Below are 13221 nucleotides of genomic sequence, written 5' to 3'. Positions count from 1 at the left end.
ATGTCTGGAAAACATTTATTTATGGACTTACGCAAAATTTACACATTATGTCAGCTGGTAATTATCGTCGCAATTGTCATTACAATGTCAGTTGTTTCAGTTGTCAGTGTCATCGAAGTGAATTGGATTGATAGATTATTTTATTATTTTAGTGATTTGAAAATAAGTGTGGTATTTTTTATATTAACACATCAAAATGGAAGATAAATATGAGAGTGTTAAATTGGGATATACCATACATAAATGTTCCAGCTATACCACCACCTTCGTACCTGAGTAAGTACGATTTTTGCAAATATTATTTCGTCGGAGTATTCATGTAACACGCCCCGGCTATTTATTTATAACTGTTGATATTTCAAGCTTTTGTACATCCCATTTCACTTCTCCAAAAATATAGTTAAGTCAAAGAAGTGTTCGCAACATACTCGTGTTTGTTTATTTTTGTTTTTATTTTGGGTTATTTTTTATACAACATAAGTCAAACAATATCGAAAGTTAACATGCAGACTGCTCCATTTAACTTTTAAAGAGAGCCGATCTCTTTTATGTTACAATAAAAAAAAATCAACTTTTCTTAATAGTATTTACTTTTTTTTCAGAAACATTCTGATAGACAAACCCTTGAACACAAGTTCGCGATGGTTTACGGACAGCGGGCCTGCGTCGCAGTACCTGGTCTTGAAGCTGGACACACCAGCCATAGTTCAGACCATCAAATTTGGCAAATACATCAAAGCACATGTCAGTGATCTTAGGAAGTTTCAAGTTTATGGGGGAACAGAAGAAAACACCATGTCTTTAATACTGACTGCGTATGTAAATCGATTTTATTGTAAATTACCCGACATAGATATGATATCATTCATTGCATAGCTTTCTTTTCATATTTTTTGAGTACAAAGAACTCAGACATAAGAAGCCTGGAATTAACGAAAACTTTTGGAGTAAACACTGATATTTTCAATCTAAGAGATCTATATTTGAAAAGCCTTATGTGGGAGTAAAGTCAGAGCTGTATGTGATTGCTTTAGATATACAGGTCGTAGAAGTTCTAGTTTGTCAATTTGTAAGAGCTGAAGGTGCTGTTTTAATTTAAAAATGTACTAGGTCAGAGATACCAATATAAGACATTAACCTGTTGTTAACCTCGTTTAGGACTCCTGTCCTATTTGAGATTTTTATATATTTATAGGTGATAAAGATCATTTGAAATCAGATGAGCCAGAAGCTTGTTAGTTGCTTTGCTAATCTCTCATAAATCATTACAATATAATATAAATCATTAAAAATTATCTATTCCAGGGGGTTAAAAAAAGACAATATTCCAGAAACATTCAAACTTCGTAACAGAACAAATGAGGGTCTGTATCTACCACTGAGGTACATCAAAATTGTGCCAATACAGTCATGGGGCCCGTCGTACAGCTACACAATCTGGTATGTGGAGCTCCACGGCATTGACAATGAAGACTTGGTCACCAGAGCCATTGAGACCATAAGCCTGGTATGTTACATCTGAACTTTTGACCTTAGTTCTAAGATTTTTTTTTTATAATCTGCAGTCCACCTGATGGTAAGTGATGACTGCCACCCATCCGTAATTGATTGGTTATTAATTGGTAGAGTGCATGAAACAATTCTAGTAACACAAATATGAAATTATGCTAATGCAAATAAATAATATTGAGGAGTCTGTACTCGGTTCAATGTAGCATCCATTAGTCAGCTCATTTACTTGTTAGACCAATGCCCAAAACTACATTGTTTTATTTATTTTGACTAACTGTTAATGTAATGAATCAATGGTCAATTTTGAAAACTAACTAGAATTGATAAAATAAACAATAGCTGCATGCTTAGTAATATATTCACACATTATTTTTGATATTATATTTATGATTAGCTGTGCCCTGCGGTTTCATTCACGTTAAAAAGAAATAACATGGGTGAAACTGCAGGGCATAGCTAGTTCTAAAATATAAGTAGCCTAAGTTACTCCTTATTACATCAGCTACCTGGCAATTAAATTCCCGTCAAAATCGGTTCAGCCATTTCAAAGATTAGCCAGAACAAACAGACAGACAGACAAAAATTGTAAAAATGTTATTTTGGTGTATGTACTGTATATATATTCATATGCATGTAGTAAACAGACACTCCAATTTTATATTTATGATAAAGTTTAAATATTGCACACCTAAAAAAATATGGCTAGGTTCTTATGCAGGAACTTTATAATTCTAATGATTGGCACTGACAAGAGTATTTAAGTATAAGGTTACAACTCTGTTACCTCAATAAGTATGTATTTTTGCAGATATTTGTAACATACATCAAAGTCAGCACCTACCTTAAGATTCATAGCTTATCACTATGTTTATAGAGCAAATAATTGTTTATCAAATTATAAACATACTTTCATACCTTTTAACTTGTATAAAATGCTTAGCTGTTTATAATATGTATTTTATATAGTAGTGTTAAGATAAAGTTCTGCAGCATTATCTATTCTCTCAATATGGATTAAACAAAACAATAATGAATGAAATGTCGCTTTTATTAATAAATTTTGTCTGTCATCTAATATAAACATAAACAGTAACTCTCATAATGAGAAAAAAACCTGATATGGTATCATAAAAGTATGCAGATGGTCAATGTCGTGTTTTACCTACATTAAAAGAGCATAGTCATTACTAGTATAAACAGATAAGCAAGAATAATTAGTATAAGTAAAAAGATTCTTATGTTTATGATACATTCTAAATCTTTCCTCAGTTCACCAGCTGTAATTCTGATTTAAATTTGTAATTTTTTAAAGATTTCTCCTACATTTGCGGCCCCATAATATCATCTTTGCCAAACACACACAAGTGGACACACACATAGATGAAAACACAAACACCCAAAACTAGAACTGAAATCTAAATTCATCATTTACATATCTATATCCGCCTCTCATACGGGTCGTCATTGATATTATAATACTTATCTAACTTTGTATTTTCAGCGTAAAGAGGAAGAAGCAGTTCGAATACTTTTGAAGCATTTACGAAGACGAAAATATAAAGACGCGTTTGAGGCGTTGTCGCGGGAGACCGGCGTTCAACTGGAAGGGCCAATACAAGCGCGACTATGGAACGCCTTGGTCGAGAATGGGGATTACAAGCTCGCTGAAGAAATATTTGAACAGGCTGCTAATGGTACACTATTCTTATTTTATTAAGTAGGGATTATACTGTTGTTTTGTAAAATAATGTGCTCTATGTCATATTGCATACAGCAAATATCACCCGTTGACTTACAGTCTTTGTATGGTTTTGTGGTTCTAATAAAATATTAGTGCAAAATATAATAATGAAAAAAAAGCCCACTAAAATATTATTAGGACCAGGTAAAATATATGGTAAATTAGGCTTATACCAATATTTATTTAATTTTAAGGTCACTATTATTGCAATATGTTTTAGCTGTTCCGTAGGTGTATTTTCATGACATACATACTTAAGCTACCATTCTTTGTTGACCTGGCTAAAATTAAAAAAGGTTGTTCATATCTGTTTTATGGGCTCAGTTTGGTTAATGGAAAAAATCAAGTAAAAGCCGACAGATTTTCGAAACCAGACCTGAACAATACAATATAATAAATAAAAAAGGAAAGTGACACACATTCATATACTTTTTCTATTCTGATACTGGATTACGTCTTGAATTTTGCAGTTTGCTTTGCCGTCTTACGAATTTTCGATCAGGACACGTGACCTAACGCGAGTTTAACATTTTCTACCCATCGCAAAAAGTGCATAAAGCTGCTAAACAAGTTTTCACTTCAAAAAAATATATTAGATTTTTGCGTCGTCCAGAGGGCGAGCTGGAGTGGTACCAGTCGTGGCTGCCGTACCTGCCGGAGTGGCGGCAGCTGTCGCCGTGCTCGGCGGCGGTGGAGGCGCGCCTGTGCTGCAGCGACGCGCCCGCGCCCGTGCGCTCGCGCAGCCGCGACATCTCCTGCGCGGACTGCGACCCCCGCCTCGATGCTAATGTTAGTGCGTGTAACATAATCGTGGGTGCATGATTTGCTGTTGGTAAAATAAATGTTATGGGGCCGTATATTTTCCGGATGCTTCACTATCTTATACCTATAAATGTTATTACATTAGTTATATAAGTCTTATGTAAGTTCGTTTAAAAAATCTTATGATTGCAGCCAATCATCATCATCATCATCATGCAGTTTAAATAATGTGTTGGCTCTCTGATCTGGTTTAACTGGATGAGTTCACAAAGTTGTCAGAATTAAAACATAATTGCTCAGCAACACTATACTGATTATTAAGTAAATCAAAATATATAAATTTATTTATCGTTTGGGGATAATTTTTTACGTCACATTTAAAAAATCTTTCAATTATTTTATGTTTCTAGATGCATTTGTAGGTCCAGACCCTCTGATATAACTTTCTATAAGTCAGTGTTGGTTTTACTATAATGTAAAGTGTACCACTTTATACAGGAGGCGGCAGTAAACGGTGGTGAGCCGCTGGAGTCGTGCGAGGATGGCGGCGCGCGGCCCGGCCCCCGCGGCGGACACCAACTCGTCGTAGACCCCAACACTGGTAAGTGCCAAGACAGTACTAATACATGAACAATCACCACTTAATGTTTATCGTACAGGTATCATATGAGGAGTGCCGAGAAAGTCCGCAGGAATAACAACACATGAGATTGTGGGTGACTTCAGGTAGGACTCCATCGTATTTTCGGTAACGATCCCATATATCGTCAAGTAGACCTACATATCGTTTTGCTCATCTGCTCTGAGATTTGGCGCACAAGGACCAAGACGACCTTCAGAACCGTAAGAAATGTCAAACAAGATATATTGACCACAAAACTTAAAATCTCAATTTCACGATTCCAGGTACACTGTACATGTTCGGCGGTTGGAACGGCTCCGAAGACCTGGACGACCTGTGGTCGTACTCCACGACGGAGGAGAAGTGGACGCTGCTGTGCCGACACAGCCACGAAGTAAACGGCCCCTCGCCCCGCTCCTGCCACAAGATGGTGTTCGACCCTGTGCACGAGAGGCTCTTCACTCTCGGACGGTATCTGGATAATGTGCAACGGTTGCCGTGTAATATGAATGTGAGTAGTGATATTTACGTTAGATGTTTGTAGAGTGTGGTAAGGGAGACATGCTTTTGCAAATAAGATTTGATGGTATTTTGTAGGACACCTCTATTTCCTGATCATATACAAAACTTGAAACACGCAGACAGTAAATTAAGAGGTATAGTCCGCGCCAAACTGCTAGTCCGCTCGGAATATAGAAACGAGTCGCGTCAGTATAGCAAATTGTAGATATTAACGGGACGAAGACAGCGCGGGACCCCCACGGCACCCGTCCGCTGCCCGCTCTCGTTCGCGCGTACACAGCTGCGTTAGTGTGTCCTTACGTTACGGAGTATGTAATAACTTCAGAGCATGATTTCCAGAGCGACCTGCACGTGTATTCGGTGTCGGAGCGCGCGTGGGCGCTGCTGTGCGGCGACACGGCGGCGGCGGGCGGCCCGCGGCTCGTGTTCGACCACCAGATGTGCATCGACCCCGACACGCAGACCGTATACGTGTTCGGGGGACGCGTGCTGCCTGCTAACACGTCAGTATTTCGCCTTCTACACTCAGCCCCACATTTGGATTGCCTGTATCACGGGTGCTATGGGCACACAGAGACAAATACACAAACACCCAGACCAAGAAACACAAACCTAAATTAATCATTTAGATATCTGTCTGGCCGGGGATCTAACCCAGGACCTTCTGCACGTCAGACCGGTATAATGATTGCTCCGCCACGTGGGTCGTCACGTGATATTAAAAGACGTTATATGAAAGTTATTTTTTGATGAAATGAATAAAAAATAAATGTTATCTTTGTTGCTCATAGTGCTAAACTTTATGACACTTTTCTACTTTCAACATATTTTTTGATTCATTATTTTTGTTCTCAATCAAAGGGTGTATGTATTTTCTATGTTTAGCGAAGTGCTCTTAAATTTAGGCGAATAGGAACATGTGTTACATTGTTCTACTTTCAACCTTTTAAACATACCTTAGTCAATGTCGTCCCAATACAAGGCAACTTGTATTTTGATTGTTAGATTTAACATATTATTACAAATTGAAAGTCTTTTCACAATATTGTTTCCGCAGAGAAGAGCAATCGGCCAGTCCTCAGTACTCGGGGCTGTACGCGTACTATATCGCCACCAACACGTGGCAGCTGCTGCTACCCGACAACCACGACCTGCCTGCGCCGCAGCCGCGGGTCTCGCACTCTATGCTTTTTCATCCTGTAGGTATTTAAAATCTAAATTCCAGTTATATGCGCATAGTCATATTTTTCGAAACCGGATTTGCTATTATTGAAGTTGATGTTATTGGTCCTTCAAGCCGGATTAGCTGTTTATCATGTAATAATGTTAAATATTATACTAATTTGTTTTAGTATAATCAGTTTTAAATTTATTAATTAGTATGTGGTGACTTCCCGCTACTGGTCATTAGATGGGGCCTCGAGTATACTGAATCATACTATCGAAGTTTTTTTAAACATTTTGTACATATACAAGTTCCGAATTGCCGAAGCACGGCCGCTACCCGGGTATGATGACCTAGCCCGGCGGGAGATCTTCCCTTGCCAAAAGTAGTTTGTTAAAAAATTGTGGCGTAGTAAGAAAGCGTAGTATAAATTCATATTAATCCTAAGTAGTTTAGTTCAAAGTTTTTAAGTTATGATCGTTCCAGGTGCAGCGTCGTCTGTACATGTTCGCGGGTCAGCGCAACAAGGAGCAGCTGGTGGACGCGTGGTGGTGGGACGCGGCGTCGGGCCGCTGCGGCGCGCTGTGCGCCGGCGCCGCGCGCGCGCCTCCGCCCGCCGGCTTCACGCAGCGCGCCACGCTCGACCCCGACCGCGACGAGATATACGTGCTATCCGTGAGTAATAAGGGCCGGGACAAACATAACGCGTATGTCAGTGCCGCGCTAGACGTTAGCGCTTTAAGAAAGTCCTGGTGCTGCCGAGTTGTGTCGTACTGAGTTAAAACGTCTGTCGCACGTCTGTCTGTCTGTTTTTACAGATTTGCGTACTAGCGTCATGAGTCATTCATAATGCATCAAAAAGCTCACGCATACGAGTACGCCTCTGTGACCGCTGACTACTAACTCAGTACAATAATACAACTGAGCAGCGTCAGAATTTTCTTCTTACGCGCGCATATTCTAGCGCGGCGCTAGAATATGCGTTGTATGTAACACATAACAGAACTTCTTAACTATTTGTTTATAACATATGAGCTATGATTACAAATGTCTTGATCGTCCGATGGGTGAAATATCAACACATCATAATCATTAGTATTTACAATTTTATTTACTGAGTTTTGTTCAAATTATTATTGTATATCAGGGCATGAGCAAGGAGAAGGACAAGCGCGTGTACAACACGTTGTGGGTGCTGTCGCTGCGGCTGATGACGTGGACGTGCGTGTACCGCAACGACAGCGTCGCGCCGCACGAGCCGCGCCCAAGGTTCGCGCACCAGCTCGTATACGATCCTGTTAGGAAGGTGAGCTAATAGGCTTTTTAAATAGATTTTTGATTGATGCTTTGTAAGTTCAAGCCAATGCTTGACAAACAATTTCGTTTTAACTATTGATGGTTTTATCGGATTTGCTTACGAATGATCAATTTGCAAAATGATTATTTTGAATTCTACAAATAAACTCCTTTTAATCTCCTTTTAATCAAATGTTAATGGCCAAAGGAAAAAAATCGAAAGTGGCAATAATTTCATGTTTACGAGCTTACAATCACACTTTAGGGTTTTTGGTTTTTGTTTGTAACGATGTGAGCGCTGGATAGTGATTGGAACGACTCACGAATAAAATATTTTGATTGTGTCCGGTGTGTGTGTCAGGTGCACTACCTGTTCGGCGGCAACCCGGGCACGGCGAGCGTGCGGCTGCGGCTGGACGACCTGTGGGCGCTGCGGCTGCGGCGGCCCGCGCCCGACATGCCGCGCGCCCGCGCCCGCCACGCGCTGCGCCACGCCTGCTTCCGCGAGCTGGCCGCGCGCCCCGCGCTCGCCCCGCGCGCGCTGCACTACCTGCGCACCGAGCTGCGCGCCGCCACCGACCACACGGACCCCGCGCAGGTAACACACGCCGCGCGCTGCGCCACGCCTGCTTCCGCGAGCTGGCCGCGCGCCCCGCGCTCGCCCCGCGCGCGCTGCACTACCTGCGCACCGAGCTGCGCGCCGCCACCGACCACACGGACCCCGCGCAGGTAACACATGCCTTGCGGACAACACAGTTTTGTCCCATCCCTTGCGGGTTCCCTTTCAAAATGAGAGGGGTAAGTGACGTCATAATAGCTCACCGCGCTGGTTAACTGCGGATAGATAGACTTCGCACGACCATAAGTTAATTTTAAAGAACGAAAGCTTAGTAGTTTTCATCAAGATGTTTTCCTTCTCCATTTGAGTCGTATACCTCCAACTAGTAAATTTTGAACTTATAGATTAGACTTACAACATATTGAGTTATTTACAAAACATCGAAATATTTGTAAACAAAAAAAACTGTTACAGTAAAGGTCGTGTTTGTAGGTGGCGGAGTTCCAGAAGCTGGCGACGGTGCTGTTCGCGGGCGCGGCGGACGACGAGCCCGGCGCGTGCGCGCTCAGCCCGGCCGCCACGCGCGCGCTCGCACTGCGCCGCGCGAGAGACGCCGCGCCCGCCGACCTCGCGCTCGCGCTCGCCGTCGTACGTACTCTGATATTAACCCACTGCACACACAAACACGTATATACACACACATGCACATACGCACGTACATAAATCAATTATAGAAATATTTGCGAATGTATTTGTTTTGTAAGGGTAAATGGAAGTATTTTTATTATTTTTTGGATTACAGTGATATATTGAAGACTTTCTTGAAATGTAAAGGTATTTTCCTTTTTTATAGAAAGACGAGCTTTTGCCCGGGGCTTCGCTCGCGTTACGAAGTAATATTTTCATCCCCTATTTTATCCCCTTGGGGGTAGAATTGATCAAAATCCTTTCTTAGCGGATGCCTACGTCATAACATCTACCTGCATGCCAAATTTCAGCCCAATCCGTCCAGTGGTTTGGGCTGTGCGTTGACAGATCACTATGTCAGTCAGTCACCTTTGAGTTATATATATTTAAGAAAATTTCAGCCCGATCCGACCAGTGATTTGGGATGTTCGTTGATAGATCACTATGTCAGTCTGTCACCTTTGAGTTATATATATTTAATAAACTTTTCGATATTGAAACATGACTATCGTGAATTAAGTGATTTTAATTATCAATGAAATGAGTTTTTTTTATCAAATATTACCCCTGAGGACTAAACTGGGATGCCTCGGAAAGTATGTCCTCTTTACCATACCCTAAAACACCACACTAGAATTTAGTGCGTGACCCGCTGTTAATGGACTACCAAGTAAATGTAGCTGATGTTTGTATGCAATGGTGTACGGTTTGTGCAGGTGCTGGGCGCGGACGAGGCGCCGCCGGAGCCGCCGCAGCCGTTCGAGCTGGCGGAGGAGCCGGCGCCGGACACGTGGGACGTGGGCGCGGCGCCGGACGAGCTGCCGGGCGCCGCGCGCGACGCCGGCCGCGACGCCCGCATCCGCCTCTACGACCAGCTCTGCGCGTACTTCCGCCCCTCCGCCGTGCCGCCCCGCGCCGACCTCACCGACCTCGTCACGCTCTAGGCTGACAATAACCACGCTGGATTGACTCGCGTTCGGTCCCCAGCCAAACAGATATCTATATAAATTTAGATATATGTTCTGGGTGTTTGTACTCCTATATTCGTCTTGGTGTGTGTCCATGGCACCCATAACGCAGGGAATCCTAGGGTGGGTCTGTAAGTAAGCTAAGGTACTGTATATTTACGGAGCTCGTCACTAATTACGCGTGACCGTGGACTTTGTTACCGGTATTCTGAGATACTGTATAGCTTTGACGTCACTATATAAACTATGTGAATCCGAGTGACATGCAAATGTAGAGACCGTTGTAGTAACGTTAGATGTATACAAATTGTGAAGTCAACAAACTTTTGATTTTGTTAAGTACGCGTGACGATTAATCGTGTATAACTGCGATTGAGACATATTGTATATCAACTGTGACGTCACTGAATTCGTCAACTTGCATACTACACACTTTACACAATAAACAACTGATCTGCAACGAACCTTTATATCAATATCAACGGTTTTATGTATAGCGAATAAACTAAACAGAATTGATTTTTATGTGCTGAATGAGGTAACGTTGTATAACATTACAGATAACACTAATTAATTACTAAATTAAATAGTAAGACAGCTCGTGGTATTTAGTCAGAATTATATCAATGTTATACAGATAAAAATTATAAATTTGAGCGAATGATTTTCTGCAGTTCACATTTGTTACGACATATTTGCCAGTACTAATATCGTAACAAGCACAATTACGTCACCAAATAATCGTAGACCTCTATTATGCTGATCAATCACCTTATTATATGTATCCTTTTGCACGAAAAACACTCGCACTTTTTGGTTTCAATTTTAATCCGATTATTCCTAAGAATTTAATCGTATTTCCATTACTGTTCTCGAAACCATCCTACTTATGTCACTTCTTAGATATAATAAGCACACAAAGAAATAAATTGTCATTGCCAAATAATATATAATGTAAATGTATGCTCAGTACATTAATTGTTCGATGATTGGCTCACCTAGTATAACAATACGTGTATCATTTAAATTTGTATAGACATATAAAACTAATATAATATTTTACCTATTACGTAATGAAATAAGTATGTTTAAGCACTTAAAACATCTTAATTAGATTTTCGGTGTACATTATAAAAAACTATATTTTTGAAACGAAAGATTGAAACTATTAAATATATAACATTAATATTATATATTTCTTTCTACTAACTTTCCTTGACGGCTATACGGCGGTAAATTTCTGGTAACTTGCCAACAATTTTTACAAATGGGTTTGCATCAGTTGCAAATAGATCTACACCCGTGGCCGTACATTTAAGGTGTATGTTTTATTATATTTTACGGTTTTACGTTTGTTAGAGTATGTATACGTATACCTCGCTTTCACTTTTCAGCTGTTATCATTATTGAAGTAATCTTGAATGTTATACCGCACTCAAATATTTTAACATAACTGCCACTTAAATTTATATCAACAAACTCAATTTTCAACATTGTATAATTATACCATATATCTATTTTAAAAATACGTGTTAATATATAAATACGATATCTCTATTTTATACTACCATTTTAGTACGATGTTAGTTATAGTTATTAATTTAATGTGGCACAAATTGAATTGAGTAAAATTAACAATTTTGATGATTCGAAGTTGTCACATACAATTATTCTTCATGTTATTTCGAATTTGAAATATCACTTTTGTGTTTGTGTTTCTATAGTGGATTACGTTAATATTATTTCGATTAATATATTACTTGTACTCGTTTTAGGATATTCCTCGAACAGCAATGCAATTATTAAATAATATGTGTATTTAGATATGTTTAGATGTTTAAATTCCAGACAGACCGGCAAATATATTTTTATTGCGAATAGAAATTAAAGTTAGGTTATTTTATCCTATTTTCAACATTCTCAATTTATAGCATTAATTACAAAACAGCAATGTTATGGACAGGTAAATTTAAATATTCATATTAGGTATAGTTGAAAACAATTATTGGTATCTCCTATATATGTAATTATAACAATCGTGATGTTTGTTTTATACATAGACAACGTAATGAAATAGACTCATTATGGTAATTAGAGTAATATGTCGCGACTATGAGGAGGTACGCTAAAAGTTGCGCGGGTGCTCGGAACGGCGCTCAACTGATTTGGAGAAACAGCATGTCAGCGGGCACCGAAAACTGCGCATGTAAAAACCAGTCGCTCGTGTGTGGAACTATGAGATATTTTCAATACACATGTGAGCGAACACCCGCGTCAGTTTTAGCGGACACTCTGCATTTAAATATAGAGTCTATTATGTTACTTTATCTAAGACATAATGTTTACTTATATTTGTTAGTTCAACAGAAACACCGTTCGGTTTTGTTGGCATAGAGGCTTTACTTGGATTGTTTTGTTTTGTATATAACATTTTTGAGGATCGGAATGACGTCTTTACGGCCTGTGATATGATCGATATAGTCAATAGGCTTAGTTAAAGATCCTTTAGGAATTGTACGTAATGAATATAAAACAGATTTTTGTATCTTTCTCGCTTTAATAACAGATATGTGAAGGCGAAAACCCGTTTTAATAGAGAAATGTTGATAAAAAAAAACGAATAAAGCAGCACTTAATAAACCATGTATAAATTCCCTTTAAGAAAAGTAACCCATATGAGAGACATTTTACATATATTTTTTATAATAATTTCGTCTTGAGCTGCTAATTAATACACGTGTGTTGTGTACCTTATTATATCATCTAAGCCTTTTTTCTTAAAGCGCGTACAAATCTGGCGAATGAGCCACGTTTGCGCGCAAGCGCATTAGATTTGTACGCATCCTTAAATCCTCATACTGTAATCGGGTTTAACCTTTACGTACGAATTGAATACTTGCAGTATTTGCAATAAAAACGGGTATCGAATTGTCGCTTCTACTAACACTACTAGTAGTCTGTACTTGAATGTACGATGTATATAACTAGGAGTTTTATTACGTATCTCGTATGACTAATTGTATTATTGTTTCGTGTATCTGCTTTTCACCGTATTTTGTAAATAACTATGCATTTAAAACTTAAGATTAATTTATGTTTAGTACTTTCTGTAATTTCAGAATACCAATAAAATATTTACTCAATATTTTGTTTATGTTGCTATCTTTTCGTCATAAATTCCCGTTCCGTAGACGGACTCCATGTGTGCAGTCTTCGATCAACAATACCAGTTGGTATGGTATTTTCTAAATACAGTATACCGAAAATTACGACTTTGATGCTGATATTCAATAAGTTTTTATAATTGTCCGTTAAAGTTTTCAATTAAAACAAAATATATTACTCTACTAAATCGTGTATTAAGTTGAGGTAAGGCATACTTAAACT

The 13221-nt window shown here is 39.3% G+C and overlaps 1 protein-coding gene across 1 annotated transcript; it reads left to right on the top strand.

The window, feature by feature from the left end:
• Nucleotides 1–86: 86 nt before the first annotated feature.
• On the top strand, nt 87–12977 carry muskelin (muskelin 1). The gene is made up of 14 exons (XM_073086475.1): nt 87–276; nt 603–815; nt 1306–1507; nt 3014–3206; nt 3867–4042; nt 4514–4616; nt 4922–5148; nt 5499–5662; nt 6217–6358; nt 6811–6999; nt 7472–7630; nt 7982–8227; nt 8681–8827; nt 9583–12977. The coding sequence occupies exons 1-14, from the start codon at nt 197–199 to the stop codon at nt 9808–9810; spliced, it is 2469 nt and encodes an 822-aa protein (XP_072942576.1). The 5' UTR covers nt 87–196; the 3' UTR covers nt 9811–12977.
• The last annotated feature ends 244 nt before the right edge of the window (nt 12978–13221 follow it).

This window comes from Epargyreus clarus, unplaced genomic scaffold (genome assembly GCF_041222505.1).
Source record: "Epargyreus clarus isolate Ecla_fem2 unplaced genomic scaffold, WU_Ecla_fem_2.2 ptg000024l, whole genome shotgun sequence".
Classification (NCBI taxonomy): Eukaryota; Metazoa; Arthropoda; class Insecta; order Lepidoptera; family Hesperiidae; genus Epargyreus; species Epargyreus clarus.
This window is presented reverse-complemented; position numbering and strand designations above follow the sequence as displayed.